This window comes from Anomaloglossus baeobatrachus, chromosome 12 (genome assembly GCF_048569485.1).
Source record: "Anomaloglossus baeobatrachus isolate aAnoBae1 chromosome 12, aAnoBae1.hap1, whole genome shotgun sequence".
Classification (NCBI taxonomy): domain Eukaryota; kingdom Metazoa; phylum Chordata; class Amphibia; order Anura; family Aromobatidae; genus Anomaloglossus; species Anomaloglossus baeobatrachus.
In genome coordinates, this window is record NC_134364.1 from 113,104,949 (window position 1) to 113,131,853 (window position 26,905).

Below are 26,905 nucleotides of genomic sequence, written 5' to 3' on the forward strand. Positions count from 1 at the left end.
CGCCGGACTTCCTGGGAGGCTTGCCAACTGCGTGTTCCGCCTTGGTGGTAGATGTATGCCACCACTGTGGAGTTGTCCGACTGAATTCGGATGTGTGTGCTTTCCAGCCACGGCTGGAAGGCTTGCAGGGCAAGATACACTGCCCAGATTTCCAGCACAATGATTTGAAGGATGGACTCCTCTGAAGAGAGTCCTTGACCGTCTGAGAAGGGGGACGTTCCTTCTAGGGACGTCGACTTCCCATCCCATTGGCAAAGAATGCCACATTGGAGTGGACGCAGATGAAACTGCGCGAAAGTGACTGCCTCTGCATGAGTCGTGTTAAGGGGTGTGACTGGCCATGAAGGAGAGACTGCACCCCCGTCTGTAGTGAACGTGTCCAGCGGAAGCTTCACTATCGCTGAGGGAGCGTGACACTCCATGCCCAGATATGTCAGCGATTGGGTCGGTGTCAGATTTAACCTTGAGAAGATGATGATCCACCCGAAACTCTGGAGAGTCTCCAGCGCTACGCTCAGGCTGTGTTGGCATGCCTCTTGAGAGGGTGCCGTGACCAGTCGACCGTCCAAGGAAGGATCACCGAGTGACCCTGAGAGTGCAGGACTGCTCCCACTGCTGCCCTGAACTTGGTGGAAACCCGTAGGGCTGTCGCCAGACCGAAGGGCAGGGTTACGAACTGAAGATGCTCGTCTTCAATAACGAAACGTAGCAAACGTTGGTGCTCTGGAGCAATCGGCACGTGGAGATAAGCATCCTGTGTCTATTGATGCTAGGAAATCTCCTTGAGACATTGAGGCAATGACGGAGCGGAGGGATGCCATCCGGAACCGCCTGGCCTTCACGTGCTTGTTGAGCAGTTTTAGGTCCCCCACAATCAGATTGGAGGAAAAACCGTGTCTTGTTCCTGAAGAGGAACAGGAATTACCACTCCTTCTGCCTGCAGAAGAGCATCGGCTCGGTGGGTAGGTGGGGAAGTTCTGAAGAATCGAGCCGGAGGCCGAGAACAGAACTCTATCCTGTACACGTGAGACACAATGTCTCTCACCCACCGGTCTGTGACCTGTGGCAGCTAAATGTCGCCAAGGCGAGAGAGTCTGCCACCAACCGCGGATGCGGAGAGAGAGAGCTTAAAGTCATGAGGAGACCGCCTTGGAAGCGGTTCCTCTGGCTGCCTTCCTTGGGCGTGATTGAGCCCGCCTGGAATCTGAGCCCCTCTGAGCCTTTTGAGCCCTTTTGGAGTAGGACAATTTGGACCTGCCCGAGCCTGGGAAGGACCGAAACCTCGACTGTCTCTCTCGGACAGCATTAATAGGGTAAGTCGCAATGCAGACATTGCGAGGATAAGGACGCTACCTGCGGCACAGATGTACCTGTGCTCAAGACCAGCTGCGCAAGACCAGCTGACATAGCTTAGAGTGCCCATACGGCTGCGAATGCCGGAGCAACCGACACGCCGATAGCTTCATAGACAGATTTCAACCAGAGGTCCATCTGTCTGTCAATGGCATCTTTAAGTGAAGTCCCATCTCCACTGCAACTATGGATCTAGCCGCAAGCCTGGAGATTGGGGGATCCACCTTTGGACCCTGGGTCCAGCGCCTGACCACGTCAGGGGGAAAGGGATAACATGTATCCTTAATACATTTGGAGAAACGCTTATCTGGTAAGCGTGGTGATTCTGCACTGCTTCTCTGAAGTCAGCGTGGCCAGAAAAGTACTCAATGTATGCTTGAGATACTGAAATGGGATTTCTCCTGCTGGGAAGCTGACTCCTCCACTGAAGGAGCTGGGGGAGAGATATCCAACATGCCATTGCTGGACGCTATAAGATCATTCACCATGGCGTCACCATCCGGTGTATCCGGATTGAGAGCGGTGTCAGGATCAAAGTCCTGATCAGCTACGTCTGCCTCATCATACAGAGAGTCCTTGCTGTGACCCTGACTAGTGATGAGGCCGAGTGCCGCTCCCAGCGAGCTCGCTTGGGCTGTCTGGGACTGTCGTCCGTGTCAGAGCCTTCACCCTGGAATGCCTGGGACCCCCCCGGAGCACTGATTTTGTTCCAAATGAGGGTGGCCAGGGAGCAATGATCAAGATTGCCCACTATCCCATGACAATCTATCAGCCGAAACTGCAACACCGTCCCCGTCCATGGACAGGGTTCACAGGTGGTTCCTTTGGCCACCTCTAGTAGAGACCCCGGCTGACCAAGTGCTACAGGGGAGCATTGCACACAACGGGGGTCAGTGGAACCTGCCGGTGGAACAGTATCACATGCAGTAAAAGCAGCATAGAAAGCCTGTGTTGCTTTTTTGCTGCTGTAGTCTAGCCATCTAGGAGCATATAGCCGAGAATAGCGACCGCACAGTGCAATGTATAGCATACAAGCATAAAGTACAAATGAGCACTTCAGCACATGCAATATGAGCAGCTTAGAAAGCCTGTGCCTTACCACCTTTGCTTTTTTGCTGCTGTAGTCTAGCCATCTAGGAGCATATAGCCAAGAATAGCGACCGTACAGTGCAATGTATAGCATACAAGCATAAAGTACAAATGAGCACTTCAGCACATGCAATATGAGCAGCTTAGAAAGCCTGTGCCTTGGCACCCTTGCTTTTTTGCTGCTGTAGACTAGCCATCTAGGAGAATATCGCCAAGAATAGCGACCGTACAGTGCAATGTATAGCATACAAGCATAAGTACAAATGAACACTTCAGCACATGCAATACAAGCTGCCTAGAAAAACTGTGCCTTAGCACCTTTGCTTTTTTGCTGCTGTAGTCTAGCCATTCTAGGAGAATATAGCCAAGAATAGCGACCGTACAGTGCAATGTATAGCATACAAGCATAAGTACAAATGAACACTTCAGCACATGCAATACAAGCCGCATAGAAAGCCTGTGCTTTAGCACCCTTGCTTTTTTGCTGCTGTTGTCTCGCCATCTAAGAGGGCATATAGCCAAAAATAGCGACCTACAGTGCAGTGTAAGCATAAAATACAAATGGACACAACGGTATTTAGTGGGGTCAGCACTTCAGGTGCTGCTTACCGCCCGCCTATAGGCGGGTGTGTGGTCGCCAGAGTCCTGTGACTGGCTGCCAGCTCGGATGCAGGAATGGCTGCCGGCGTCCTTCTCCAGCTCGTGTGACGAGGGGCGGGCCGTGGGCGTGCCCCAGGCAAGAGCGGGAAACCGGCGTCCCACTGTGTCCAGTGAAGGGGGCTGGAGAATGCAAAGCAGACTCCAGCCCTCGGCGCTGACTTTCTGTACAGCGTCCCGCCTCTCCCCTGACTGGCAGGGCTGCGGGCGGGAACGAAACGAAAACTAGGCCGCAAAGCCGGGGACTCGAGTAATAAGCGCGGCCGTCCTATGTGCACGGCCAGCGCGGAGTCCCCGGTGCACCACAAGTCCCAGCCGCGCCACAGTGTAAAAACACCTAGCAGCGGCCCGGCGCGGCAGTTCCCAATACATAAATTCACACAGCAAAGCTGCCGTGAATAATAGCACGAGCGCTCCGCGCTGTTGTCCCCGGCGCACTAGCACTCCCAGCAATGCTGGTGTGTGTGTGCGCGATGTGTACGGGGACACAGAGTACCTTAATGTAGCAGGGCCCTGTCCCTGACGATACTCAGCTCCATATCCGGCAGGTTCTCTGGGTCTGTGGATGGAGCCCGGTCTCAGTGCCTGGAGACCTGTAAGATCCCACTTCACCCAGAGCCCTGAGGGGGGATGGGGAAGGAAAACAGCATGTGGGCTCCAGCCTCCGTACCCGCAATGGGTACCTCAACCTTACAAACCGCAAGTGGGGTGAGAAGGGAGCATGCTGGGGGCCCCATATGGGCCCACTTTTCTTCCATCCGACATAGTCAGCAGCTGCTGCTGACTAAAAACAGTGGAGCTATGCGTGGATGTCTGACCTCCTTCGCACAAAGCAGAAAACTGGTGAGCCAGTGATCCCACTGGGGGTGTATAGCCAGAAGGGGAGGGGCCTTACACTTTTTAGTGTAATGCTTTGTGTGGCCTCCGGAGGCAGTACTATACACCCAATCGTCTGGGTCTCCCAATGGAGCGCCGAAGAAATGTCTGTTACCCACCGGTCTTTGACCTGTGGCAGCCAAATGCCGCAAAAGCGGGAGAGCCTGCCACCGACCGAGGATGCGGAGAGAGGAGGCCGAAAGTCATGAGGCAGCCGGCTTGGAAGTGGTTCCTCCGGCTGCTTTCTTTGGGCGTGAGTGAGTCCGCCAGGAATCTGAGCTCCTCTGCTCCTTCTGAGTCCTTTTGGACGAGGAGAATTGGGCCCTGCCCGAACCTCGAAAGGACCGAAACCTCGACTGTCCCTTCCACTGTTGAGGTTTGCTTGATCTGGGCTGGGGTAAGGAAGAGTCCTTACCCTTGGACTGTTTAATGATTTCCGCCAATTGCTCACCAAACAGTCTGTCTTGAGATAATGGCAAACTGGTTAAGCATTTTTTGGAAGCAGAATCTGCTTTCCATTCCTTTAACCATAAGGCTCTGCATAAAACCACAGAGTTGGCGGACGCCATTGACGTACGGCTGGTAGAGTCCAAGACCGCATTGATAGCGTAAGTCGCAAACGCAGACATTTGCGAGGTCAAGGACGCCACTTGCGGCACTGATGGACGTATGACAGAGTCCACCTGCGCCAGACCAGCTGAAATAGCTTGGAGTGCCCACACGGCTGCGAATGCTGGAGCAAACGACGCGCCGATAGCTTCATAGACAGATTTCAACCAAAGGTCCATCTGTCTGTCATTGGCATCATTAAGTGAAGCCCCATCTTCCACTGCAACTATGGATCTAGCCGCAAGCCTGGAGATTGGGGGGTCCACCTTTGGACACTGGGTCCAGCGTTTGACCACGTCAGGGGGAAAGGGATAACGTGTATCCTTAAGACGTTTGGAGAAACGCTTATCTGGATAAGCATGGTGTTTCTGGACTGCTTCTCTGAAGTCAGCGTGGTCCAGGAAAGTACTCAATTTACGTTTGGGATACCTGAAATGGAATTTCTCCTGCTGTGCTGCTGCCTCCTCCGCTGGAGGAGAAATATCCAGCAGTCTATTGATGGCCGCTATAAGATCATTCACCATGGCGTCACCATCAGGGGTATCCAGGTTGAGAGCAGTCTCAGGATTAGACTCCTGATCACCTAGCTCTGTCTCATCATACAGAGAATCCTCTCGCTGAGACCCTGACCATCGTGATGACGCCGAGGGTCTCTCCCAGCGAGCTCGCTTAGGCTGCCTGGGACTGTCGTCCGAGTCAGAGCCTTCAGCCTGTGATGTCTGGGACCCCCTTGGAGCACGGATTAGTTCCAACTGAGGGGGACCGGGGAACATTGAATCAGCAGTACCCATGGTCTGAGTGACCGGCCTGGACTGCAAAGTTTCTAGAATTTTTTTCATAGTCACAGACATCTTATCAGCAAAAACTGCAAACTCTGTCCCCGTCACCGGGGCAGGGTTCACAGGCGTCTCTGCCTGGGCCACTACTAGCGTAGACTCCGGCTGACGAAGTGGCACAGGGACCGAACATTGCACACAATGGGGGTCAGTGGAACCTGCCAGTAGATCAGCCCCACATGCGGTACAGGCAGCATATGAAGCCCGTGCCTTGGCACCCTTGCTTTTTGCGGATGACATGCTGTTGTCTCCTCAGAGCAATATAGGGGTATAAGCCAAGAAGCGACCGTACAGTGCAATATATAGGTACAGACAAAAGTACACAAAACAACACTGTGGCACTAGTGGGGTCAGCACCTAGGTGCTGCTTACCGCCCGCTTAACAGCGGGTGTGTGGTCGCCAGAATCCCTTGTCTGGGTCTCCCAGGGCTATGTCCGTTCTCCAGCTCAGACTGCGTGCAGGAATGGCTGCCGGCGTCCTGTGAAGAGGGGCGGGCCGTGGGCGTGCTGCAGACAAAGAGCGGGAAACTGGCGTCCCACTGTGCCCAGTGAGAGGGCTGGAGTATGTAAATAAGACTCCAGCCCTCGGCGCTGACTATTGTACAGCGTCTCTCCCCTTCCCTGACTGACAGGGCTGGGGGCGGGAACGAAGCGTAACTAGGCTGCAGAAGCCGGGGACTAGATTTATAAGCGCTGCCGTCGTAAAAGCACGGTCGGCGCGAAGTCCCCGGCGCACCACAAGTCTCAGCCGCGCCGCAGTCACCATGGCGGCCGGCGCGGTAGTTCCCCACACATAAACTCACTCAGCAAAGCTGCAGTGAGTATATCCCAAGCGCGCAGCGCTACTGTCCCCGGCGCACTAGAACACCCAGCAACGCTGGAGTGTGTCTGTGCCTGTCTGTACGGGGACACAGAGTACCTGAATGTTGCAGGGCCTTGTCCCTGACGGTACCCAGCTCCGTATCCAGCAGGATCTCCGGGTCTGTGGATGGAGCCCGGCCTCAGAGTCTGGAGGCCGGTAAGATCCCACTTCACCAGAGCCCTTCAGGGGGATGGGGAAGGAAAATAGCATGTGGGCTCCAGCCTCCGTACCCGCAATGGGTACCTCAACCTTAACAAACACCGCCGACAAAAGTGGGGTGAGAAGGGAGCATGCTGGGGGCCCTAGTATGGGCCCTCTTTTCTTCCATCCGACATAGTCAGCAGCTACTGCTGACTAAACCGTGGAGCTATGCGTGGATGTCTGACCTCCTTCGCACAAAGCATAAAACTGAGCAGCCCGTGATCCCACGGGGGGTGTATAGCCAGAAGGGGAGGGGCCTTACACTTTTTAGTGTAGTGCTTTGTGTGGCCTCCGGAGGCAGTAGCTATACACCCAATCGTCTGGGTCTCCCAATGGAGCGCCGAAGAAAGCAGCATTACCAAAGTAAATCACTGTCCCCCCCCCAATAAAAGTGCCCCACATTGCAGAAGGACCCTCTGAATAACGTCTCTATACTTAGCTTTGAGACGCAGGGCCCAGTCCCTGGGTGGGGTGGGGGTTCAGTGCTCCGTCCAGCAGGGTCCTGCAAAAGGGCTGCGGATGGAGGTCGGTCTCCTGCCAGGCAGTGAGAACCGTGTTGGCTCTAACTTCAAGCCAGAGCCCCTAAGGGATGGTGAAGGAGCGCGGCATGAAGGGCTCCTGCCCTGAAGTCAACCTTAACAGCACCGCCGCCAGGGGGGTGAGAAGGGACATGCCGGGAGTCCAGTGGACCCGCTTTTCTTCCAAATCTTTAGAAAAAGAAGGGAATTTTGTTACTTACCGTAAATTCCTTTTCTTCTAGCTCCAATTGGGAGACCCAGACGATTGGGTGTATAGCTACTGCCTCCGGAGGCCACACAAAGCATTACACTAAAAAGTGTAAGGCCCCTCCCCTTCTGGCTATACACCCCCCGTGGGATCACGGGCTGCTCAGTTTTAGTGCTAAAGCAAGAAGGAGGAAAGCCAATAACTGGTTTAAACAAATTCAATCCGAAGGAACCTCGGAGAACTGAAACCGTTCAACATGAACAACATGTATACCCGAAAAAACCAAAAATCCCGAAGGAAACAGGGCGGGTGCTGGGTCTCCCAATTGGAGCTAGAAGAAAAGGAATTTACGGTAAGTAACAAAATTCCCTTCTTCTTCGGCGCTCCATTGGGAGACCCAGACGATTGGGACGTCCAAAAGCAGTCCCTGGGTGGGTAAATTAATACCTCAAGATACCGCTGCAAAACAGCCCTCCTCTACGAGGAGGCAACTGCCGCCTGCAGGACTCTTCTACCTAGGCTGGCGTCCGCCGCCGCGTAGGTATGCACCTGATAATGTTTGGTGAAAGTGTGCAGACTCGACCAGGTAGCTGCCTGGCACACCTGTTGAGCCGTAGCCTGGTGTCGTAACGCCCAGGACGCACCCACGGCTCTGGTAGAATGGGCCTTCAGCCCTGATGGAACCGGAAGCCCAGCAGAACGGTAGGCTTCAAGAATTGGCTCCTTGATCCATCGAGCCAGGGTGGATTTGGAAGCCTGCGACCCTTTGCGCTTTCCAGCGACAAGGACAAAGAGTGCATCTGAGCGGCGCAGTGGCGCCGTGCGGGAAATGTAGATTCTGAGTGCTCTCACCAGATCTAACAAATGCAAATCCTTCTCATACCGATGAACCGGATGAGGACAAAGAAGGGAATTTTGTTACTTACCGTAAATTCCTTTTCTTCTAGCTCTTATTGGGAGACCCAGACGATTGGTGTATAGCACTGCCTCCGGAGGCCACACAAAGCAATTACACTAAAAAGTGTAAGGCCCCTCCCCTTCTGGCTATACACCCCCAGTGGGATCACTGGCTCACCAGTTTTAGTGCAAAAGCAAGAAGGAGGAAAGCCAATAACTGGTTTAAACAAATTTACTCCGAGTAACATCGGAGAACTGAAAACCGTTCAACATGAACAACATGTGTACCCGCAAACAAACCAAAAATCCCGAAGGACAACAGGGCGGGTGCTGGGTCTCCCAATAAGAGCTAGAAGAAAAGGAATTTACGGTAAGTAACAAAATTCCCTTCTTCTTCGGCGCTCTATTGGGAGACCCAGACGATTGGGACGTCCAAAAGCTGTCCCTGGGTGGGTAAAGAAATACCTCATGTTAGAGCTGCAAAGACAGCCCTCCCCTACGGGGAGGCAACTGCCGCCTGCAGGACTCTTCTACCTAGGCTGGCGTCCGCCGAAGCATAGGTATGCACCTGATAATGTTTGGTGAAAGTGTGCAGACTCGACCAGGTAGCTGCCTGGCACACCTGTTGAGCCGTAGCCTGGTGTCGCAATGCCCAGGACGCACCCACGGCTCTGGTAGAATGGGCCTTCAGCCCTGATGGAACCGGAAGCCCCGCAGAACGGTAGGCTTCAAGAATTGGTTCTTTGATCCATCGAGCCAGGGTGGCCTTAGAAGCCTGCGACCCTTTGCGCTTACCAGCGACAAGGACAAAGAGTGCATCCGAACGGCGCAGGGGCGCCGTGCGGGAAATGTAGATTCTGAGTGCTCTCACCAGATCTAACAAATGTAAGTCCTTCTCATACCGATGAACTGCATGAGGACAAAACGAAGGCAAAGAGATATCCTGATTAAGATGAAAAGAGGATACCACCTTCGGGAGAAACTCCTGAATGGGGCGCAGCACTACCTTGTCCTGGTGGAAGACCAGGAAGGGAGCCTTGGAAGACAACGCTGCTAGCTCAGACACTCTCCGGAGAGATGTGATCGCTACCAGAAAAGCAACTTTCTGTGATAGTCTAGAAAGTGAAACCTCCTTCAGAGGCTCGAAGGGCGGCTTCTGGAGGGCAACTAGTACCCTGTTCAGATCCCATGGATCTAACGGCCGCTTGTACGGGGGAACGATATGGCAAACCCCCTGTAGGAACGTGCGCACCTTAGAAAGTCGTGCTAGACGCTTCTGAAAAAAGACGGATAGCGCCGAGACTTGTCCTTTCAGGGAGCCGAGCGACAACCCTTTTTCTAACCCAGATTGCAGGAAAGAAAGAAGGGTAGGTAATGCAAATGGCCAGGGAGACACTCCCTGAGCAGAGCACCAGGATAAGAATATCCTCCACGTTCTGTGGTAGATCTTAGCAGACGTGGGCTTCCTAGCCTGTCTCATGGTGGCAACGACCCCTTGGGATAATCCTGAGGACGCTAGGATCCAGGATTCAATGGCCACACAGTCAGGTTCAGGGCCGCAGAATTCCGATGGAAAAACGGCCCCTGGGACAGTAAGTCTGGTCGGTCTGGAAGTGCCCACGGTTGGCCGACCGTGAGATGCCACAGATCCGGATACCACGCCCTCCTTGGCCAGTCTGGGGCGACGAGTATGACGCGGCTGCAGTCGGATCTGATCTTGCGTAGCACTCTGGGCAAGAGTGCCAGAGGTGGAAACACATAAGGGAGCCGGAACTGCGACCAATCTTGCACTAGGGCGTCTGCTGCTAGGGCTCTTTGATCGCGAGACCGTGCCATGAAGGTTGGGACCTTGTTGTTGTGCCGGGACGCCATCAGGTCGACGTCCGGCCTTCCCCATCGGCGGCAGATTTCCTGAAACACGTCCGGGTGAAGGGACCATTCCCCTGCGTCCATGCCCTGGCGACTGAGGAAGTCTGCTTCCCAGTTTTCTACGCCGGGGATGTGAACTGCGGATATGGTGGAGGCCGTGGCTTCCACCCACATCAGAATCCGCCGGACTTCCTGGAAGGCTTGCCGACTGCGAGTCCCCCCTTGGTGATTGATGTATGCCACCGCTGTGGAGTTGTCCGATTGAATTCGGATCTGCTTCCCTTCCAGCCACTGCTGGAAGGCTAGAAGGGCAAGATACACTGCTCTGATTTCCAGAACATTGATCTGAAGGCTGGACTCCTGCTGAGTCCACGTACCCTGAGCCCTGTGGTGAAGAAACACTGCTCCCCACCCTGACAGACTCGCGTCTGTCGTGACCACCGCCCAGGACGGTGGTAGGAAGGATCTTCCCTGTGATAATGAGGTGGACAGGAGCCACCACTGCAGAGAGTCCTTGGCCGTTTGGGAAAGGGAGACTTTCCTGTCCAGGGATGTCGACCTCCCGTCCCATTGGCGGAGAATGTCCCATTGAAGTGGACGCAGATGAAACTGCGCAAACGGAACCGCCTCTATTGCCGCCACCATCTTCCCGAGGAAGTGCATGAGGCGTCTTAAGGAGTGCGACTGACTTTGAAGGAGAGCCTGCACCCCTGTCTGTAGTGACCGCTGCTTGCTCAGCGGAAGCTTCACTATCGCTGATAGAGTATGAAACTCCATGCCAAGATACGTTAGTGATTGGGTCGGTGACAGATTTGACTTTGGGAAGTTGATGATCCACCCGAACGCCTGGAGAGTCTCCAGTGCAAAACTCAGGCTGAGTTGGCATGCCTCCTGAGAGGGTGCCTTGACCAGTAGATCGTCCAAGTAAGGGATCACAGAGTGTCCGTGAGAGTGCAAGACTGCTACCACTGCTGCCATGATCTTGGTGAACACCCGGGGGGCTGTCGCCAGACCAAATGGCAGAGCCACGAACTGAAGGTGTTCGTCTCCTATCACGAAGCGCAGAAAGCGTTGGTGCTCCGTAGCAATCGGCACGTGGAGATAAGCATCTTTGATGTCTATTGATGCTAGGAAATCTCCTTGGGACATTGAGGCAATGACTGAGCGGAGGGATTCCATCCGGAACCGCCTGGCGTTCACATGCTTGTTGAGCAGTTTTAGGTCCAGAACAGGACGGAAGGAGCCGTCCTTTTTTGGAACCACAAAGAGATTGGAGTAAAACCCTCGCCCCCGTTCCAGAGGGGGGACAGGGATCACGACTCCTTCTGCTCTTAGAGAGTCCACCGCCTGCAGCAGGGCATCTGCTCGGTTGGGGTGTGGGGAGGTTCTGAAGAACCGAAGTGGAGGCCGAGAACTGAACTCGATTCTGTACCCGCGAGACAAAATGTCTGTTACCCACCGGTCTTTGACCTGTGACAGCCAAATGTCGCAAAAGCGGGAGAGCCTGCCACCGACCGAGGATGCGGAGGGAGGAGGCCGAAAGTCATGAGGTAGCCGCCTTGGAAGCGGTTCCTCCATTTGCTTTCCTGGGGCGTGAGTGAGCCCGCCAGGAATCTGAGCTCCCTTGTCCTTTTTGAGTCCCTTTGGACGAGGAGAATTGGGGCTTGCCCGAGCCTCGAAAGGACCGAAACCTCGACTGCCACTTTTTCTGTTGAGGTTTACTTGCTCTGGGCTGTGGCAAGGAAGAGTCCTTACCCTTGGACTGTTTTATGATTTCAGCCAATGGCTCACCAAACAGTCTGTCTCTAGATAATGGCAAGCTGGTTAAGCATTTTTTGGAACCAGCATCTGCTTTCCAGTCCTTTAACCATAAGGCTCTGCGCAAAACCACAGAATTGGCGGCCGCCATAGAGGTACGGCTCGTAGATTCTAGGACAGCATTGATAGCATAGGTCGCAAACGCAGACATTTGCGAAGTTAGGGACGCCACCTGCGGTACTGCTGGATGTATGATAGCATCCACCTGTGCTAAACCAGCTGAAATAGCTTGGAGTGCCCACACGGCCGCGAATGCTGGAGCAAACGACGCGCCGATAGCTTCATAGACAGATTTCAACCAAAGGTCCATCTGTCTGTCGTTGGCATCTTTAAGTGAAGCGCCATCCTCTACTGCGACTATAGATCTAGCCGCAAGCTTGGAAATTGGGGGATCCACCTTTGGGCACTGGGTCCAGCGTTTGGCTACTTCAGAGGGAAAAGGATAACGGGTATCCTTAGAACGTTTAGAGAAACGCTTGTCTGGATGAGCGTCGTGCTTCTGGATTGATTCTATGAAGTCAGAGTGGTCCAAAAAAGCACTTAATTTACGCTTGGGATACAGGAAATGGAACTTCTCCTGCTGTGCAGCTGCCTCCTCTGCTGAAGGAGCTGGGGGAGAAATATCCAACAGTCTATTAATTGCCGATATAAGGTCATTAACCATGGCGTCACCCTCAGGGGCATCCAGATTGAGAGGGGCCTCAGGATTAGAATCCTGATCACCTTCTTCAGTCTCATCACAGAGAGATTCTTCTCGCTGAGACCCTGAGCAGTGTGATGACGTGGAGGGTCTTTCCCAGCGAGCTCGCTTAGGCTGCCTGGGACTGTCATCTGAGTCAGAGACTTCAGCTTGTGATGCTTGAGACCCCCTTGAAGTACGGATTAGTTCCAACTGAGGGGGACCAGAGAGCATAGCCACAGCAGTGTCCATGGTCTGAGGAACTGGCCTGGCCTGCAAGGTCTCCAGGATTTTTGTCATAGCCTCAGACATTTTATCAGCAAACACTGCAAAGTCTGTCCCCGTCACCGGGGCAGGGTTCACAGGCGTCGCTGCCTGGGCTACCACCACAATAGGCTCTGGCTGACGAAGTGCCACTGGGACTGAACATTGCACACAATGTGAATCATTGGAGCCTGCCGGTAGATCAGCCCCACATGCAGTACAAACAGTGCACACAGCCCGTGCCTTGGCAGCCTTGCGTTTTGCGGATGACATGTTGCTGCCTCCTCAGAGCAGTACAGGGTGTCCAGCCAAGAAGCGACCTACAGTGCAACTATATATATATATATATATGGTACCAAGACAAAAGTACACTATATATCACTGAGGCACTAGTGGGGCCAGCACTACTGTGCAGCTTACCGCCCGCTTAGGAGCGGTGTGTGGTCGCCAGAAATCCCTCTAGTCTGGGTCTCCCAGAGCCTGCTGCCTTTCCCCAGCCAGATCGCATGTGTAATGGCTGCCGGCGTCCTTGTGGAGAGGGGGGGGCGGGCCCTGGGCGTACACCGACGAAGAGCGGGAAGTCTGCTTCCCCTTGTGCCTAGTGAGAGGGCTGGAGCATGTAAATAAAGCTCCAGCCCTCGGCGCTGCCTATTGAGCAGCGTCTCTCCCCTACCCTGATTGACAGGGTGGGGGCGGGAACGAAGCGGCGCTAGGCCGCAGAAGCCGGGGGCTAAAGTTAGAAGCGCCGCCGCCGTAAAAGCGCGGTCGGCGCAAAGCCCCCGGTGCACCATAAGTCGCAGCTGCGCCGCCGCTCCAGGAGCGGTCGGCGCAGTAGTTCCCAATACACAACGTCACTCAGCAAAGCTGCAGTGACCTAACCCCCAGCGTACAGCGCCACTGTCCCCGGCGCACTACAACGCTCAGCAGGCCCTGAGAGTGTCCGTGCCTGCCGGGGACACAGAGTACCTGAAAGTTGCAGGGCCTTGTCCCTGAACGGCACTCCCGCTCCAAATCCAACAGGTTCTATGGGTCTGTGGATGGAGCCCGGCCCCAGGGCTTGGGGGCCGGCAAGATCCCACTTCCACAGAGCCCTAAGGGGATGTGGAAGGAAAACAGCATGTGGGCTCCAGCCTCCGTACCAGCAATAGGTACCTCAACCTTACAAGCACCAACCGCGGGTGAGAAGGGAGCATGCTGGGGGCCCTATATGGGCCCTCTTTTCTTCCATCCGATAGAGCCAGCAGCTACTGCTGACTACAAACAGTGGAGCTATGCGTGGATGTCTGACCTCCTTCGCACAAAGCAGAAAACTGGTGAGCCAGTGATCCCACTGGGGGTGTATAGCCAGAAGGGGAGGGGCCTTACACTTTTTAGTGTAATTGCTTTGTGTGGCCTCCGGAGGCAGTGCTATACACCAATCGTCTGGGTCTCCCAATAGAGCGCCGAAGAAAGGAAGGTAAGGAGATATCCTGATTGAGGTGAAAGGAGGATACCACCTTAGGGAGAAACTCCTGAAATCGGGCGCAGCACCACCTTGTCCTGGTGAAACACCAGGAAGGGAGCTTTGGACGACAGCGCTGCCAGTTCGGACACCCTCCGAAGAGACGTAACCGCTACTAGAAAGGCCACTTTCTGTGAGAGTCGAGAAAGTGAAACATCTTTCAGAGGCTCGAAGGGCGGCTTCTGTAGAGCTATGAGAACCCTGTTCAGATCCCATGGATCTAACGGCCGTTTGTACGGCGGGACAATGTGACAAACCCCCTGCAGGAACGTGCGTACCTGAGGAAGTCGTGCTAGGCGCTTCTGAAAGAATACCGATAGCGCTGAGACTTGCCCTTTAAGGCAGGGCTGTGGAGTCGGAGTCGTGGAGTCGGAGTCGGAGTCGGAGCTCATTTTGGTGGAGTCGGAGTCGGAGTCGGTATAAAATGCACCGACTCCGACTCCTAAAATATATAATAAATTGGGGACAGGAGTGCAATGCAGAATGTGCTGAATATTTTACTAAATAACAACATTTAGTATAATGCTTATATTTAAGTGAAAAATTTATTGTAGTACAATGTGAACATCAGACATTTAATTGTTTTTATGATACAATAATCAAGATATTTGGATAGAACATAAAATATTTATTGGAATACAACTTTAGAACACAAAAAAACTAATAAATTGTAAATATGTAATATATATAATATATATATATATATACAGTGTATATACACACACACAAGATATATATGTAATCTACTGTATATTACATAGTGTATTACATATTTACAATTTATTACAGTTTTTTGTGTTCTAAAGTTGTATTCCAATAAATATATTTTATGTTCTATCCAAATATCTTGATTATTGTATCATAAAAATTATTAAATGTCTGATGTTCACATACACATATTCATGTACTACAATAAATTTTTCACCTAACTATAAGCAATATATGTAGGAGTCGGAGTCGGAGCCGGAGTCGGAGTCGGAGCCGGAGTCAGAGTCGGTGCAAGAGAATTTGAGGAGTCGGAGTCGGAGTCGAAGGTTTGGCTTACCGACTCCACAGCCCTGCTTTAAGGGAGCCGAGCGATAAGCCTTTTTCCAAACCAGATTGCAGAAAGGAAAGAAAGGTAGGCAATGCAAATGGCCAGGGGGACACTCCCTGAGCCGAGCACCAGGATAAGAAAATCTTCCACGTCCTGTGATAGATCTTAGCAGACGTGGGTTTCCTAGCTTGTCTCATGGTGGCAACGACCCCTTGAGACAATCCTGAAGACGCTAGGATCCAGGACTCAATGGCCACACAGTCAGGTTCAGGGCCGCAGAATTCAGGTGGAAAAACGGCCCTTGTGACAGTAAGTCTGGCCGGTCTGGTAGCGCCCACGGTTCGCCGACCGTGAGATGCCACAGGTCCGGGTACCACGACCTCCTCGGCCAGTCTGGGGCGACGAGGATGGCGCGGCGGCAATCGGATCTGATCTTGCGTAGCACTCTGGGCAAGAGTGCCAGAGGGGGAAACACATAGGGTAGCTGGAACTGCGACCAATCTTGCACTAAGGCGTCTGCCGCTAGAGCTCTTTGATCGCGAGACCGCGCCATGAAGGTTGGGACCTTGTTGTTGTGCCGAGACGCCATTAGGTCTACGTCCGGCATTCCCCAGCGGCGACAGATCTCCTGAAACACGTCCGGGTGAAGGGACCATTCCCCTGCGTCCATGCCCTGGCGACTGAGGAAGTCTGCTTCCCAATTGTCTACGCCCGGGATGTGAACTGCGGATATGGTGGAGGCCGTGGCTTCCACCCACATCAGAATCCGCCGGACTTCCTGGAAGGCTTGCCGGCTGCGTGTCCCGCCTTGGTGGTTGATGTATGCCACCGCTGTGGAGTTGTCCGACTGAACTCGGATCTGCTTGCCTTCCAGCCACTGCTGGAAGGCTAGTAGGGCTAGATACACTGCCCTGATCTCCAGAACATTGATCTGAAGGGTGGACTCCTGCTGAGTCCAGGTACCCTGAGCCCTGTGGTGGAGAAAAACTGCTCCCCACCCTGACAGACTCGCATCTGTCGTGACCACCTCCCAGGATGGGGGTAGGAAGGACCTCCCCTGTGATAAAGAGGTGGGAAGAAGCCACCACTGAAGAGAGTCCTTGGCCGTCTGGGAAAGGGAGACTTTCTTGTCTAAGGACGTCGACTTCCCGTCCCATTGGCGGAGAATGTCCCATTGAAGCGGGCGCAGATGAAACTGCGCAAACGGGACTGCCTCCATTGCTGCCACCATCTTCCCTAGGAAGTGCATGAGGCGTCTTAAGGGGTGCGACTGGCCTTGAAGGAGAGAATGCACCCCCGTCTGTAGTGAACGCTGTTTGTCCATCGGAAGCTTCACTATCGCTGAGAGAGTATGAAACTCCATGCCAAGATACGTTAGTGATTGTGTCGGTGACAGATTTGACTTCGAAAAGTTGATGATCCACCCGAAAGTCTGGAGAGTCTCCAGCGCAACGTTCAGGCTGTGTTGGCATGCCTCCTGAGAGGGTGCCTTGACAAGTAGATCGTCCAGGTAAGGGATCACCGAGTGTCCCTGCGAGTGTAGGACTGCTACCACTGCTGCCATGACCTTGGTGAAAACCCGTGGGGCTGTCGCCAGACCGAATGGCAGGGCTACGAACTGAAAATGTTCGTCTTCTATCACGAAGCGTAGAAAACGCTGGTGTTCTGGCGCAATCGGCACGTGGAGATAGGCATCTTTGATGTCTATTGATGCCAAGAAATCTCCTTGAGACATTGAGGCAATGACGGAGCGGAGGGATTCCATCCGGAACCGTCTGGTTTTCACGTGCTTGTTGAGCAGTTTTAGGTCCAGAACAGGACGGAAAGAGCCGTCCTTTTTAGGTACCACAAAGAGATTGGAGTAAAAACCTTGACCTTGTTCCTGAAGGGGAACAGGGATCACCACTCCTTCTGCCCTTAGAGAGCCCACCGCCTGCAGAAGAGCATCGGCTCGGTCGGGATGTGGAACAGTCCTGAAGAACCGCGACAGAGGACGAGAACAGAACTCTATCTTGTACCCGTGGGACAAAATGTCTGTTACCCACCGGTCTTTGACCTGTGGCAGCCAAATGTCGCAAAAGCGGGAGAGCCTGCCACCGACCGAGGATGCGGAGGGAGGAGGTCGAAAGTCATGAGGTCGCCGCTTTGGAAGCGGTACCTCCGGCTGCCTTCTTTGGGCGTGAGAGAGCCCGCCAGGAATCTGAGTTCCTCTGCTCCTTCTGAGTCCCTTTGGACGAGGAGAATTGGCCCCTGCCCGAGCCTCGAAAGGATCGAAACCTCGACTGTCCCCTCCTCTGTTGAGGCTTGTTTGATCTGGGCTGAGGTAAGGAGGAATCCCTACCTTTGGACTGTTTAATGATTTCAGCCAATTGCTCACCAAACAGTCTGTCTCCAGATAATGGTAAACTGGTTAAGCATTTTTTGGAAGCAGAATCTGCTTTCCATTCCTTTAGCCACAAGGCTCTGCGTAACACCACAGAGTTGGCGGACGCCATTGAGGTACGGCTCGCAGAGTCCAGGACAGCATTGATAGCATAAGTTGCAAATGCAGACATCTGTGAAGTTAAGGACGCCACTTGCGGCACTGATGGACGTATGATAGAGTCCACCTGCGCCAGACCAGCTGAAATAGCTTGGAGCGCCCACACGGCTGCGAATGCTGGAGCAAACGACGCGCCGATAGCTTCGTAGACAGATTTCAACCAAAGGTCCATCTGTCTGTCATTGGCATCTTTAAGTGAAGCCCCATCTTCCACCGCAACTATGGATCTAGCCGCAAGCTTGGAGATTGGGGGATCCACCTTTGGACACTGGGTCCAGCGTTTGACCACGTCAGGGGGAAAGGGATAACGTGTATCCTTAAGACGTTTGGAGAAGCGCTTATCTGGATAAGCATTGTGTTTCTGGACTGCTTCTCTGAAGTCAGAGTGGTCCAGAAAAGTGCTCAATTTACGCTTAGGATACCTGAAATGGAATTTCTCCTGCTCTGCAGCTGCCTCCTCCGCTGGAGGAGCCGGGGGAGAAAGATCCAACAGTTTATTGATGGCCGCTATAAGGTCATTTACCATGGCGTCACCATCAGGGGTATCCAGGTTGAGAGCAGTCTCAGGATTAGACTCCTGATTACCTGCCTCTGTCTCATCATACAGAGAATCTTCTCGCTGAGACCCTGACCAGCGTGATGACGCCGAGGGTCTCTCCCAGCGAGCTCGCTTAGGCTGCCTGGGACTGTCGTCCGAGTCAGAGCCTTCAGCCTGTGATGTCTGGGACCTCCTTGGAGCCCGGATTAGTTCCAACTGAGGGGGACTAGAATCAGCAGTACCCATGGTCTGAGTGACCGGCCTGGACTGCAAAGTTTCCAGAATTTTTGTCATAGTCACAGACATCTTATCAGCAAAAACTGCAAACTCTGTCCCCGTCACCGGGACAGGGTTCACAGGCGTCTCTGCCTGGGCCACTACTAGCATAGACTCTGGCTGACGAAGTGGCACAGGGACCGAACATTGCACACAATGGGGGTCAGTGGAGCCTGTCGGTAGATCAGCCCCACATGCGGTACAGGCAGCATATGAAGCCCGTGCCTTGGCACCCTTGCTTTTTGCGGATGACATGCTGTTGTCTCCTCAGAGCAATCTAGGGTATAAAGCCAAGAAGCGACCTACAGTGCAATAAATATATATATAATATATATATATATATATATATATATATATATATATATATATATATATATATATATATATATATATATATATATATATATATATATATATATATATATATATATATATATATATATATATATATGTACCTCCAAAAAGTACACAAAATAACACTGTGGCACTAGTGGGGTCAGCACATATGTGCTGCTTACCGCCCGCTTACGAGCGGTTGTGTGGTCGCCAGAATCCCCTGTCTGGGTCTCCCAGGGCTATGTCCGTTCTCCAGCCAGACTGCTTGCAGGAATGGCCGCCGGCGTCCTGTGAAGAGGGACGGCCCGTGGGCGTGTTCAGACCAAGAGCGGGAAACTGGCGTCCCACTGTGCCCAGTGAGAGGGCTGGAGTATGTAAATAAGACTCCAGCCCTCGGCGCTGATCATTGGATCGCGTCTCTCCCCTTCCCTGAATGACAGGGTTGGGGGCGGGAACGAACCGTTACTAGGCCGCAAAAGCCGGGGACTAGATTTATGAGCGCTGCCGTCGTAAAAGCACGGCCGGCGCGAAGTCCCCGGCGCACCACAGGTCTCAGCCGCGCCGCAGCTTTCAGTGGCAGTCGGCGCGGTAGTTCCCCACAATAATGCCACTCAGCAAAGCTGTAGTGCATATAACCCCAGCGCACAGCGCTACTGTCCCCGGCGCACTAGAACACCCAGCAACTCTGGCGTGTTCTGTGCCTGTCTGTAGGGGACACAGAGTACCTGAATGTTGCAGGGCCGTGTCCCTGATGGTACCCAGCTCCGTATCCAGCAGGATCTCCGGGTCTGTGGATGGAGCCCGGCCTCAGAGTCTGGAGGCCGGTAAGATCCCACTTCACCAGAGCCCTTCAGGGGGATGGGGAAGGAAAGCAGCATGTGGGCTCCAGCCTCCGTACCCGCAATGGGTACCTCAACCTTAACAAACACCGCCGACAAAAGTGGGGTGAGAAGGGAGCATGCTGGGGGCCCTAGTATGGGCCCTCTTTTCTTCCATCCGACATAGTCAGCAGCTACTGCTGACTAAACAGTGGAGCTATGCGTGGATGTCTGACCTCCTTCGCACAAAGCTTGAAAACTGAGCAGCCCGTGATCCCACGGGGGGTGTATAGCCAGAAGGGGAGGGGCCTTACACTTTTTAGTGTAATGCTTTGTGTGGCCTCCGGAGGCAGTAGCTATACACCCAATCGTCTGGGTCTCCCAATGGAGCGCCGAAGAAATGAAAAATCAAAAAGAGGATGCATGTGTGTGTGTGTGATTCCTCCAGACACAAAGCATGAAACTGGCTAGGACTGGCTAGCAGGGGGTGTATATGCTAGGAGGGAGGAGCTACACGTTTTAAGTGTAGTAACTTTGTGTGTCCTCCGGGGGCAGTAGCTATACACCCATGGTTTGGGTCTCCCATAGGAACGATAAAGAAAAAATCGTGCCATCTACTTTGTATCCTGGTCGCCTCTTTCTCATCTCCAACAACAGCGCAGACAAAGCACCTACTGTTTATCTTTTGACATGTAACTTTCTTCCACAGCCTCACCTTTGTAGCAGAGTTTGTCTGTTCCTCGCCCAGTTTCAAGCCTTTTATACAGCTGTTTCAAGTTACGAAAATGATGTTTGGTATAATTGGTTACACATAATCCTGAGTAAAATCCTATCTGACTGTACAAGTATACCAAGTAGAATTCATACTGTTTTAAAGGCAAAGGACGGTCACACCAAATATTTAGTTTTTGTTCATCCTCTTTATATTGTGTTTATTGCATAAAATAAAACTATTAACTATTTTTTTAAAACATTCTTACTTTGCAGTATTTTTTTCCCCACATTTAAGTATTGCAGTATATAATAAAATTTGCCATCACCAGCCAAAGGCTGTTCACTGGAACACCAAAAAGGTTGCAACAGGACCTCTGACTCGCCATGGTAATCTATGGGCACCCATAATACATTCCAGCAATGTGGGGAGGGGGGGCATAGCTAAGGATGCCTGAACGGACAACCACATCTATGCCCCTGTCTATAGGCACAGTCTAGAACTGCTCTATAAAGGCCCCTTTCACATTGCGTTCATTGGTCCTGTTGGGGCTTCAGTCCAAACAACCCGCAATATGGGTTTCGGACTTATTCGCAGACAGGGCCATTGTCTAAAATGGTGCAGACGGAGTCATCATGTCCTCTATCGTGCACAATTTTTTGGGGGGTATACACTGTCTGAAGACAAATTATCAGACGTAGTAGACTGCGTCTGGGTGTCTGCCTCCAGAAAGTATATACTGCCAAAAATGGTGCACGACAGAGGACATGATGACTCCGTCTGCACCACTTTAGTCAATGGCCCTGTCGGTGAATACGTCCGAAACCCGTTTAGTGGGTTGTTCGGACTGAAGCCCCGACAGGGCCGCTGAACAGAGATCAGAATGTAATGTGAAAGGGGCCTAATGCTGCCCGCACCTACCCTGTATGACACAAGCTCCCGAAGCACACACCATACACCTGTACCTCATGTGCCACGTAGGTCATGTTGAGATGTTCAACTAATTGGCACTGCATAGTAAGGACGGCGTTACCTTTCTGCTGGGACTTGTCGTTCAAACAACAAATGGGATACCAGCTGCGATGGTTTCTGCTGCAGGAGAACGAAGGGATTTGCCACCTTTATGTCCGAAGAGGTTTCTACAAAAGACAAAACATTTTCACATATGGGTTTGCTGGTGGTCCTGGTCCCTAAAAAGTGGAGATCAATGCCCCCTTGTGTAAATGAGCATATGCCACCACTTTTATATAGAGTGAATAGTGCGGTTGTGGAATCCACCATCCAAGCTCAGTGTTAGTCTGCTCCCACTTACCTAAATCTGCATTTATGCTTTGGATGATAACTTTGGCCAAGGTATCTAGGTATGTAAAAAAGCAATGAATGGGGCTGGAGGTTAAACCGTGGCGATCTAATAGCGGTGCAAGTTCATCCAGGTTGTTGGTGAGGAGAGACATTTGGTTGCGAACAGGATGGAGAAGAACATCCTGAGGTTTCGCCGACAATTGCTCCATCAGGGACTGTATCACATTTCCTTTTAATTCTGATAAAGGACATAAAAACAGACAATTATGACAAAAAGTAGTGAACTACGGTGCTAAATCTGTGCAAAAAAAGAAGGACTTTTAATAATTCCTCTAAAAATAGGGAAGGATCACCTTGCCTATGCATAAAAATCAATGCAGGGACTAAATCAACTGCTGGAATTCTTCCAACTCCAAGGGGAAACCAGCAGACCCTGTGAAGTAGCAAGCACACCTAAAATACAATTGGTGTTTAAGCAAATATGACTAATCAGCCGGATGTGCAGTTTACATGACACAGCTGCTTATTCACACTCTGATGATATCACTAGCAGCAGCGTCATCCATCAAATTATTAACCACCAGTTAATTAATAGCAAGAAGTCCTGAATAGACCCCAGCTACCAGTGCAATTAAAGATTATTTCACAACCGGTTGATATTGAAAAACAATAACCAGGGATGCAATCTCCATAGGTGAACCTGATGCTCTCTATCAGGGAACAGTCTCACCCAAATACTGGTGTCTTGTTTCCCAGAGGGTCAGTGTCTCATCATATTCAGCGTAATCCAAAAACCAATACAGGGAAAGAATATGATATTCGTTGCTTTGTAAACTGCCGCACTAAGGGAGTCATTTACAAGGTCACATGCTCTTGCGGATTGGAGTACATAGGGAAGACCAGGCGAGAATTCAGAAGAAGGGTGGGAGAGCATCTGAGAGACATAAGAGTTGGAAATGTTACCCCCTTGGCAAAACATCTGAATATTTATCACGAAGGTGACATCAATCAAATCACTTTTCAAGGGATTGATGTTGTTTCTCCATTGAGGCGAGGGGGAGATTGGGATAAAAAAAATCCTCCAGAAAGAGTGTAGATGGATTTTTCGACTCAAAACGGTCCATCCCCATGGTCTCAACGAATGTATTTCCTATGCACCCTTTTTGTGAGATTAGTCCCATAGTGTTAGATAGGAGGGACAGCCACCGGACGAGCGGGGGCGCCGTTCACCGTCCTAATAGGGTGCCGACCTCCGCAGTTAGGCAGGGCCAGAATCATTAGACTAGCATAGCAGGTGATGGAGTTGTAAGTTCCCTCCACTGTCTTTCCATCTTTCATATTTATGTTGTTGCATCTAATGCCTGGGCCGCCCCCCCACCCCCTCCCCGTTGAGTCTTTTTTCGATGGGGTTGGTGGTTCCTTCCATCTCTTATATTCATGCTCAGACATCCAGTGTCAATCTCTAAATGCCTCTCTCTGAACCATTATAGTGATCCATTGCTGATGTATAGAATTAGCTGGTTTAACATCCGCCACTAACTGTGGTTTCTTCTACTGGAGTTTCCTTTTTTTTATCTCTGCACTGTTATCCATACCAAGTTTTTGATTTGCATAATTTCGAGAACAGGACTATGTCATCTGGTATACTAGGCGGTTATGCCTGCCATTAATATCGTTGGTTTTACCAACAATCCCTTTGGGTGATGTACGGCTATTACCTGTCACTCATATCTTCATATGGTCAGGGCAGTCCGTTTACGGACTTAGCGCATGCGGATTGGTGCGGTGCATACTGTGCTATCCCTACCTTTAAAAAAAAGGGGGCGGACCGCTGGGCGTCTTGCACGCCCATCCTCGTGTCACTATTCTGACACGGGGAGCGCGCCGGAAGGTTCTGATGACCACTTCCTGTGGGACGCAATAGCGTTCCACAGATGCGTTCCACCGGGCGGAAGTAGTGGGCGCGGCGACGGAAGTGATGCCAGACGCCGGGCGGCAGAGTGATCATTTAAAAAGATACTGCTTTTGAACGGCGGTGCACAGCATACAGGACCAGCGCTGTGACCGCCTGGTGAGTCGCTCTGCTTATTCTTTTATGTCTCCTTGTATATGGAGGGAGGATTATGTTTTGAGGGCCGCAACTAAAACCCTGTTATTTCGTTATAGATTAACCCAGTTTAGGTCTACTCCTTTATGCTCCCCTGATGAATGACACACAGGAAACGCGTCGGGAGGAGGAGAGTCTGGGAGAGGAGAAGTGGGTCTATTCATAAGGGATCCTAGACCGGCTTGATAAAGGTCTTTTGGGTTACACTGAATATGATGAGACACTGACCCTCTGGGAAACAAGACACCAGTATTTGGGTGAGACTGTTCCCTGATAGAGAGCATCAGGTTAACCTATGGAGATTGCATCCCTGGTTATTGTTTTTCAATATCAACCGGTTGTGAAATAATCTTTAATTGCACTGGTAGCTGGGGTCTATTCAGGACTTCTTGCTATTAATTAACTGGTGGTTAATAATTTGATGGATGACGCTGCTGCTAGTGATATCATCAGAGTGTGAATAAGCAGCTGTGTCATGTAAACTGCACATCCGGCTGATTAGTCATATTTGCTTAAACACCAATTGTATTTTAGGTGTGCTTGCTACTTCACAGGGTCTGCTGGTTTCCCCTTGGAGTTGGAAGAATTCCAGCAGTTGATTTAGTCCCTGCATTGATTTTTATGCATAGGCAAGGTGATCCTTCCCTATTTTTAGGGGAATTATTAAAAAAGAGAATTTTGTTACTTACCGTAAATTCTTTTTCTTATAGTTCCGACATGGGAGACCCAGACCATGGTGTATAGCTTCTGCCTCCGGAGGACACACAAAGTACTACACTAAAAGTGTAGCTCCTCCCTCCGAGCATATACACCCCCTGGATGACAAATCTAACCAGTTTAGTGCAAAAGCTGAAGGAGGACATCCACCCATAAGTAGAGATAGAGTAAAACCCGGAATAACCGGAACCTCTGTCTACAACAGCCGGTGAAAACACACGGAACAAGAACTGCCAACAGGCAACAGGGAAGGAGCTGGGTCTCCCATGTCGGAACTATAAGAAAAAGAATTTACGGTAAGTAACAAAATTCTCTTTTTCTTCATCGTTCCTTATGGGAGACCCAGACCATGGGACGTCTCAAAGCAGTCCATGGGTGGGAAATAAACAGAACTGAGAAGTAGGCAAAACCTAACTTCACAAATGGGCGACAGCCGCCTGAAGGATGCGTCTGCCCAAGCTCGCATCTGCCGAAGCATGAGCATGCACTTTGTAGTGCTTCGAAAAGGTGTGCAGACTAGACCAAGTGGCAGCCTGACAAACCTGCTGAGCCGTAGCCTGGTGCCTGAAAGCCCAGGAGGCACCGACCGCTCTGGTCGAGTGCGCCTTAATCCCTGGCGGTGGGGGCACCTGAGAACATTGGTAGGCATCGGATATGGCCGACCTAATCCAATGAGCTAGGGTCGGTTTAGAAGCCGAGAGACCCTTGCGCTGACCCGTGGTTAGCACAAAAAGAGAGGTGCACCGCCTAAGAGCGGCGGTGCGTGACACATAGATCCGGAGCGCCCGCACCAGATCCAGAGTATGCAACGCTTTCTCAAAGCGATGCACAGGGGCCGGACAAAGGGAAGGCAATGAAATGTCCTGGTTAAGGTGGAAAGAAGACACCACCTTAGGGAGAAAGTCCGGAGTCGGACGAAGAACCACCTTGTCTTGGTGAAAAACCAAAAAAGGTGACTCCGAAGAGAGCACAGCCAAATCAGAGACTCTCCTGAGAGAAGTTATGGCCACCAGAAAGACCACTTTCTGTGAAAGTCGAAACAAAGGAACCTCCCTAAGAGGCTCAAAGGGGGGTTTCTGTAAGGCCGTGAGGACCAGATTAAGGTCCCAGGGATCCAAAGGCCGCCGGTAAGGAGGAATGATGTGAGATGCGCCCTGCATGAAGGTGCGCACCTGGGCCAGTCGGGCGATACGCCGCTGGAACAACACTGACAGAGCCGAGACCTGTCCCTTGAGGGAATTGAGGGATAGTCCTAGCTGCAGACCAGACTGTAGAAAGGACAGGATGGTCGGCAAAGAAAACGGCCAAGGAGCATGGCCGGAAGAGCGACACCAGGACAGGAAAATCCTCCAAGTCCAGTGGTAAATCCTGGCCGAGGAAGACTTCCGAGCCTGAGTCATAGTGGAGATGACCTCGGAAGGAATGCCTGAAGCCGTCAGGATCCAGGACTCAAGAGCCACGCCGTCAATCTGAGAGCCGTAGAATTCTGGCGGAAAAACGGACCTTGAGAGAGAAGGTCTGGGCGGTCCGGGAGATGCCACGGCATTTCTACGGACAGACTGAGCAGGTCTGGGTACCAAGCTCGCCTGGGCCAGTCTGGAGCAATTATTATAACCCGACGGCCCTCCATTCTGATCTTGCACAGGACTCTGGGCAAGAGAGCTAGAGGGGGAAACACGTAGGCCAGACGGAACTGGGACCAATCTTGAACCAGCGCGTCCGCTGCGAAGGCCTGAGGATCGTGGGAGCGAGCCACGTAAACCGGGACCTTGTTGTTGTGCCGGGATGCCATTAGATCCACTTCCGGAGTGCCCCACTTGCGGCAGATTGATCGGAACACTGCCGGATGCAGGGCCCACTCGCCGCTGTCCACGGTTTGACGGCTGAGATAATCTGCCTACCAGTTTTCTATGCCTGGGATGTGGACTGCGGATATGGTGGACTTGGAGTCCTCCGTCCACTGAAGGATGCGTTGAACCTCCAACATCGCCAGGCGGCTGCGAGTCCCGCCCTGGTGATTGATGTAGGCAACCGCTGTCGCGTTGTCCGACTGGACTCGAATGTGCTTGCCCGCCAACAGGTGGTGAAAGGCTAGGAGAGCTAGGAGCACAGCTCTGATTTCCAGCACATTGATCGAGAGGGCTGATTCGGACGGAGTCCAAGTGCCCTGTGCTCGGTGGTGGAGAAATACTGCTCCCCAGCCGGAGAGACTGGCGTCCGTGGTGAGGATCACCCAGGACGGAGTCAGGAAGGAGCGTCCGAGACAGAGAGAGGGGCTGAAGCC

General features: G+C 52.1%; 1 protein-coding gene across 2 annotated transcripts in view; it reads right to left on the reverse strand.

Moving 5' to 3' along the window:
* The window catches only part of ZFYVE26 (zinc finger FYVE-type containing 26), a 269,476-nt gene that overhangs the window by 148,279 nt on the left and 94,292 nt on the right, over positions 1 to 26,905 (reverse strand). For both annotated transcript variants that reach the window (XM_075329889.1, XM_075329888.1), the window contains exons 13-14: positions 21,808 to 22,035; positions 21,529 to 21,634 (exon numbers count right to left, since the gene is read on the reverse strand). In XM_075329889.1, the coding sequence (XP_075186004.1) occupies positions 21,529 to 21,634; positions 21,808 to 22,035 (334 nt within the window). The remainder of the gene's footprint in view (positions 1 to 21,528; positions 21,635 to 21,807; positions 22,036 to 26,905) is intronic.